Source organism: Doryrhamphus excisus, linkage group LG3, assembly GCF_037039965.1.
Source record: "Doryrhamphus excisus strain RoL-2023G ecotype Guam linkage group LG3, RoL_Dexc_Guam_v1.1, whole genome shotgun sequence".
NCBI lineage: Eukaryota > Metazoa > Chordata > Actinopteri > Syngnathiformes > Syngnathidae > Doryrhamphus > Doryrhamphus excisus.
In genome coordinates, this window is record NC_136359.1 from 19,859,708 (window position 1) to 19,866,984 (window position 7,277).

General features: G+C 39.2%; 1 protein-coding gene across 4 annotated transcripts in view; it reads right to left on the bottom strand.

The window, feature by feature from the left end:
* slc15a4 (solute carrier family 15 member 4) overlaps nt 1-7,277 on the bottom strand; it is a 30,288-nt gene that overhangs the window by 21,998 nt on the left and 1,013 nt on the right. For 3 of the 4 annotated variants that reach the window (XM_058069592.2, XM_058069593.2, XM_058069591.2), the window contains exons 2-5: nt 6,601-7,227; nt 3,508-3,800; nt 1,294-1,438; nt 143-223 (exon numbers count right to left, since the gene is read on the bottom strand). In XM_058069592.2, coding sequence (XP_057925575.2) covers nt 143-223; nt 1,294-1,438; nt 3,508-3,800; nt 6,601-7,182 — 1,101 coding nt within the window. In that variant the 5' untranslated portion in view covers nt 7,183-7,227. The remainder of the gene's footprint in view (nt 1-142; nt 224-1,293; nt 1,439-3,507; nt 3,801-6,600; nt 7,228-7,277) is intronic. The other variant, XM_058069594.2, reaches the window with a different exon arrangement.

Here is a 7,277-nt window from a genome sequence, read left to right on the forward strand (position 1 = left end):
TATTTACAAAACAACCACTGGTTGCTCATAACAGTAAACAATGTTCCTCATGTTCTACTTATAATAGGCATACGGAATAAACAAATAGACTTTTGGATAAATTAATTAAAAGGAAAAGACAGTCAATCAATTTCTTAATTACCTTGTGGGTGTCAGTCGTACTATTTGCGGCAGCATCAGGAATTTTAAGATGAAGCCCTTGCAGAATGTATGTTGTCTGCATCTGCAACACAATAAGGAGATTAGCACTGTAGTACTAAAAACATCATGTTAAGTTGCCATTCATTGTTATAACTAGTGATTTTCTGCAGCCGATACCGATAATCCATGAGTGAAATCGGCCAATACTGATACCAACGCCGATCACATACTCCATGCAGTGTAAATGTTTAAATGTACTACTGGCTATATTAGGGGTCACCAAGGTTTTTTCTTGTGAGAGCTACTTTTACAAAATTAAAATGTCCGACTCATTTGTGTGATGTTTATTTGCATCTTTTTTCAATCCAAACAAAGCTAATATGCTTGTTTTACCAGAACATGAACAAAATGCTGATATCCACAACTCACCTTTTGTATGCATTTATTTATAGGCTTCTCACGTTATTAATTGAAAACCTGAATGAAAAGCAGGTATCCACTGCCTCCTGAAGCACAGATGCAGCCTCTTCTGTGCCCGGAGAAGAGGGAGTATCAGTGTGAACAATGTCCGTTTCAAGTACAGTGCAAACGCTCACTCGTCTCGCGTCACGCATCATCCACAATCCGACACAGCCCCGCACACAGCAAAAGTTCCTCCTGCACTAAAAGTGCTACATAGTGTCTGAATCATCCCAAATCCGTACTGAGAAGAGACTTTTTTTGCCTTATTTTTGCCCACATTCGCAAGTACAGCAGGTTGGGACAGATGATCCCATCGGCAAGTGTTCGGCCCCAAATGTCGCATCAATCTAATGTTTTTTAAAACGCCACCCAGGTGAGACATTTTTTAGTGTTGTTTTTTGAGACATGTTTTGCAAATTATAAAAGTTATATAGCTCTCACAAAGACAGAAAGTCCCAAACACGAGCTGATCGGTGAAGGGGATCAGCGGAGGGGATCGGCATTTACTTGCATAAAGCAAGTTTTGGCTGATATCGATACCAGCCTTTTTCACTAATATTGGCCGATACCGATGTGTAGCCGATCGATCTGAGCACCCCTAGTTATAACCCATACTTATGTCAGCACCTGTTTATAGCTTTTTGGATGCAATGGCATGAAACATGTCTCATAAACTCAGAGATGATTTACCTGAAAATACACCGTCCAGTATGGAATAAGGGCTAAGAAAACAGGTAGGATTTTCACCAGGGATTTCACTTCCTCTACTTTTTCTTCTGAAAATTTTCCTCCATAGGTCACTTTGGCACCATCCAATATGGTTGATTTACTGCTTCTGAAAGAAACCCAAAAAGTATTGAAATTAGGTCTTAAATGGGACTGGCAGCATGAAATGACCAAAATAATTAACAATGATTTAAGCTATACCAACTCATCAAGTGAGAAGCTTATTCTGTCTTTTGGAGAACATCTTACGTACCCTTAAATAACAGCACTTCTAGAGATACGAAAGAAACATTATACTATAAAGCCTATAATCCTCATCTCTGGAGAAACTATTTTAATAAGGCAGTCTTGAAAGGCAGTATAATTGGGCCACCTTAAATATAGAGTGTCAGGTTTGTGGACAGTTTTGAGCTCGTCAAGTGGAAGCACCTTGAAATAACATACTACTACAGGATATCAATTGAACCAGTATATAGGGGGATCAAATGATATAAGAGGATATGAGGATATAAGACAGAGGGTTTACACCAGGATTGTCAAACTCGTTTTCAATGAGGACCTCATCGCGGTTATGACTGCCCTCAGAGGGCCACTTATAACTGTCAATATACACTACATGAATTTAAATATGACTATAACCTCATATTGCTACACAATAGCCCATAAATTTGAGTATTACATTTTTACTAACAAATTGATGGATAGCTTGCTTTCAAATGAGAAGTGAAGCGAGAATGTCAAGATGACAAGGAAACATTCAAGCAGGGCCACCCCTCCCTAAATACAGAACACGCGCTGTCCATCGGGCCTCATCTTCCAAGGGGAAGCATTTGCACGGTAGTGCATATGTGCAATGGATGTGCATATATATGCTACCATGAGGCAGAGGAGAGAAACAAGACATGTTATCTGACCGCGGAATGATTGACAGCACTCAACATCTGACCAATCAGACCAATTCTGCAGTCTCTGTCTAGAGTAGAGAATCATACGGAATCTCACGGGAATGTACATAATGTGAATGAACGTTGTTCCCATGAGGAGAAGGATGGTTGATGGAATCTCCTCTTACAGAACGTGAATGAAAGATAACAGGGGTTAGCTTAGTTAAGCACACTTGTGTGGTTGTGTGTGTGAGACACGGGCTCATGTGAATTAACGTTGTTATCGTGAGAAGAAATGCTCATGTGGGGGAGTATTTCCCCAACAGATGGCTCAATCGTGGTGGATACAAACACTAAAAATCCCCCTCCTGACCTACAAAATTGCAAATTCAATGTAATTTCATTTCTCTTTTGAAACACATACATAAAAATTAATAATTATATTACAGTAAATATTATATTATTACAATACTGTAACTATTATTAAGAATTCACCCAGTTTTTGAATGTTTAATGTGAGTTGTGATTTGTCCTACTTTTTTGGCGGTTATTGAACGCACCATCAACTGTTCTCCAATGCACAGATGGATGTATGGATGTATTGTCCCCTTTTTATTTCACCTCATATTTGCTCCTAAATGCTGATACTATGTGGGAATGCATAAAGGTAAGATTTGATGACTTTGAGCGCTAGTGTGCATAACTGTGGTGGTTCAATGCTAAATGCACTGACACTGGACTTCAGCCACAGTCATCACATTGACAGCCCATCAATAGCAGCTGGAACTCCAATTTAGTTGGCAGTTCAATGCTAAAAATGATCAGAGAGGTAAAAATGTTAAAAACACTGGTTAGCTGGGCCACTCTTATGCCAAGGTAAAACAATACCTGCACTGCTCCAGTGTCTGGCTGGCCATGTAATCTGTGACAGTGACAGTAGATACAAATAACTTTGGTCTTGCTGCAAGAGCCATCTGCCAGGGCTTTGAAGCTAACTTTACCATATATATCTAAACTATCTAAATATGCTTTTTTCCATTTCTGCCCAATATTTGTTCCAGCTTGTGGCTAGAGTTACCGTGCTTCAATCAAACTACGGTGTGGCCGAGGGTCAAACAGGAGGAGCGCACATCAATCATGCGTCAAAGAAATTGCTGCCGTTAAAGGAAACTTTCGTTAACTGGATGATGGCACCATCCCCCCAATCAACTCACCACCACAAAGACATTGCAAGACACAAAAATATGAGTCAGCCATGCATGTTGTTAATAACTACTTGAGGATTACGTCTCACCGAAGCAAGTTAGGATCCATAGGTTTTGAGGAGCAACAAGTGAAGCTCAGTATCTTGAACATATCCGTGAAAGCACTGCCATCAGCAGGCTTGGTGATGAAGACTGTGCGGCCCAGGAGAAACACAAGGAAGGAAATCCCAAGGCACACAGTCGGAATGATGTAGCCAAGCACAAAGCTGATATTCTGCTGAATGTAGGCCACACCCCCAAGTGACAGGATGGCTCCCAAATTGATGCACCAGTAGAACCAGTTGAAGAATCTGCGTGTGGCCTCTGGTCCTTTGTCTTTAACCTATTGGACAGAAACCCATCATTTTCATGGTAAAATGTGTATATTACATCACAATACTTTAAATTGCAGTTCCCACAAAACAATAAGTCACATTGTTGGTGTTTCAGTCAGTCAAGGCACCTCACAAGTACCATATTGTGACAATGGCATGTGATTGGTGGATAACAAGCACGCTGTGTGCTGTATTTGTTGCACAGGACAGTGTTCACTCAAGAGTTTGCAAGTTATGATTTTGTAATTGTGTGCTGTTGTTGGCGTAGCTTAAAGTGACTGTTTGCAACTCGCTCAAAATTACACATAAGAACGCCATGTACAAGCATGTTACCATTACTGCTTTATAAGAACATATACATAGATTGTCTGTGCAAAGCAGGAAGGAGGTGGGATATGTTTGCAGCATATTGGTAATAGATAGTTCCAGTCAGCCTCTTTACGGCAACAAGTAATCTGTTCCAGTTTCTCAACAAACTTTCAAAAAAACAGAAGTGTCTCTGTGACTCTTTCTGTTGCGCCGTTTGTATAGATCAGATATAGCATTCTAAACAAAGACAGATTGCAGGTGGCCTGTGGTTTATCTGTCTCACTCAGAAGAATCTACACATCACTGATATGTTTCTGTTTCATTCAAAATATCGGACGGTGCAAGTGCATCTGATTTCGCAGAATGCATTAAAGTGATTAAATTAATCAATTAAATCAAATTACATCCTCCTTCATCAAGGTTAATTGGTTCTAGGCCCAGCTGTGATAAATACATTTTCACAAAGTAGGAGTTACATGTACACTCAAATTACCCAATATCGTAGATATAATTAAAGAAAATAAGCCACTTAAAACATAAATAAACTTGTGTATGTTGCAATAATAGTGTTCCGGATGTACGGAAAACAATGACATCAGTTGAGTTTTAGCTTGGCATGGGTTACGGCCACAACACTAGCCTGTGTTATTACTATTGTGCCTTTTTTGGTACATTTAGACAATTTTATGCTTAAAACATATTAATTGAGGCAAGAAATACATACAATTTTCTTAAATATGTATATTTCAAACTAATAATAGGCTGTATTCAACCACAAAATGGCCTGATTGAATAATTTATTTTGGAAAAAAACGTGATAAGAGTTAAGCTGTGAAATTAAAACCACTATGTGGCAAGGGATGACTGTACTATTAAAAACATCAGCTGCGTAATAAGTGTTGACTTCTTTTTATCTTTGGAATGTAGAATTCATTTAGAAACTCAGGGTGAAAGCATAAACAGCAACAAAAATTCAATACGCAAAGAAATAATAGCCTTATGACAGCACTGAGGGATTGCAGTTATCCTGAGGAAGAAATAGATTTTATCTACATTTGATAAAGTGGATGTGTCTCATATGTGGGGAAAAATAAAGTGCAACTCAGTCCCAATTAACTTCTGGGGAGATATGATACTGACTGCCATGGAGCGCCTATACATGTGTATTGTGTATTTCATACTTTCCGAAATGTACTCAAATCGCACAAGTGCCAAGTGACCATTGAATTGTAATTATCTGATAGTTAAAAATTAAGAAATTAATTACCTTCACAAAAGAACAGAATTTTATAGAGTTGGTTGTCCATTTATCCATCTATGTTCTACCACTTGTTGTTAAGGGTTACGAAGACTTGAAGCCTATTACATGTAACTTTGCATGAAAGGTCGAATAAACCTTGGACTGGCCGCCAGTCAACCACAGGTCGCATTATTCACTAGATGGCAACTGAACCCAAGCTGCCTGCATGGAAGTCAGGTGAGTCAACAACTACACAACATTGACCCTTGTTTGGTAGTTTATCTGTTAATTATCCATGTGTTATCTTCATACTGTTTACTTGTACAATGGTATGTAACACCTAGTATGCTGTGGCCAATAATTAATGTGGAGGTGAGGATTAGTGTTAATAATATTGATCATTCATTCATTCTAAATTGATCCAAGTGTCACAACTTGTGATTACATTTTGTTTGTGATTACAACGACTTTCAGCTGGCAATAGCAACGCTTGCAAATGCTACATTTTCCTACTGCAGGCTGAAGGGAGAAATAAGTTCCATGCATAAGTTCAAAAAATAAAATCAATGAAACAATTCTGAAATAACACCACACCAATGTTGCCCTGAACCACCAGTTTAACACAAAGGCTTGCCTAATCTAACTGGTACGTATATTTCTGTCTTGAGTTTTGTAGAATGAAAGATCTATTCATTTCTTTGTTTATATTTTTGTTTCCTTGCAATATGAGGGCTCCATTTGAAGCTGTGTTCAAACATGATCAAAAGCACTGACACAAACATGAAAAAACATGATGAGCATAGTCTGCTGAGAAGAAATGGTATCAAGCCATACCAGCCCCAGGTTTTTCCTATTGCTGGTGGGATTATCTTTCAAAACACTGCTGTTAAAATTTACTACCGTTTTAACTGATTTTATGCATTTTTGGAGTAATAAGACATTTTCTCATCAATATAGCGGACATGTTTCACTTCTTATTATGTGAAGCAGTGCCATTTATTCATGGCTGTGTTTGTGTGCCGAGTATCTAATGCAATTAAATGGGCATTGCAAAAGGGATCTGTCTAAGTGATGCCTCATGGTAAGGATAAAAGTACGGTAGACGTCATATGTCTGACTCCATTATGTCACGCCGTATTCCCAATTATACAGGCCCATATCAAAAGACATATCACATTTGCGGATATTCCAATGAAATTGGTACGTGCACTCCTAATTTAATGCAATTGACATCTCAGTGCAATACTTTTCATAATTACCTGGTCTGCACCAAATGGAGTGATGTTTGACTTGACAGTCCCCACACCCAATGCAATTAAAAAAAGTCCACTGTAGACGACAGGGCCACAATATGGTGCACGGATAGGACAAGTGATGTTGCTTGGAGGGGTACTGTTAGTACTCAGACACTCAGCAGGCTGTACCGGAAACGCTGCCTCTTCTCCACATAGATCTACCCTTGTGTTTTCATGTGAAATGAATGGGAAAAGTAAAATACCAATAAAGTATAGAATCAAACTTGAGGCTATAGTCCAAAACTTCCCAAGGTATGCATCTGCCAACCAGCCTCCAAATGGGGATATCAGGTAAGTCACTCCCATGAACATCAGAGGAGCCTGGCTGGCTTGTGTGCCCTCCCAAAAAAAGGGGCTGCTATTTAAAAAGAGAACAAGGTTGGATGTGATGCCATAGAATGCAATCCTTTCCAATGATTCAGCCAGCAAGACAGCAGCACATGCTAGTCTTCTTCCCTGGAAAACAGATGGGGGTGACGGTCTCACAGTTCCAGAACCTGAGTCCAACAGGGGGGTGCTCTCGTTGGCATCCTTGGTGATTGCCATAATTTACAGATTTTGATCTATTGATAGATCCCTCACAGTCCAGTCCTGAAAAAACGCCGAAATACAACAGGGGTTAATGATGATTTTCCAATTTA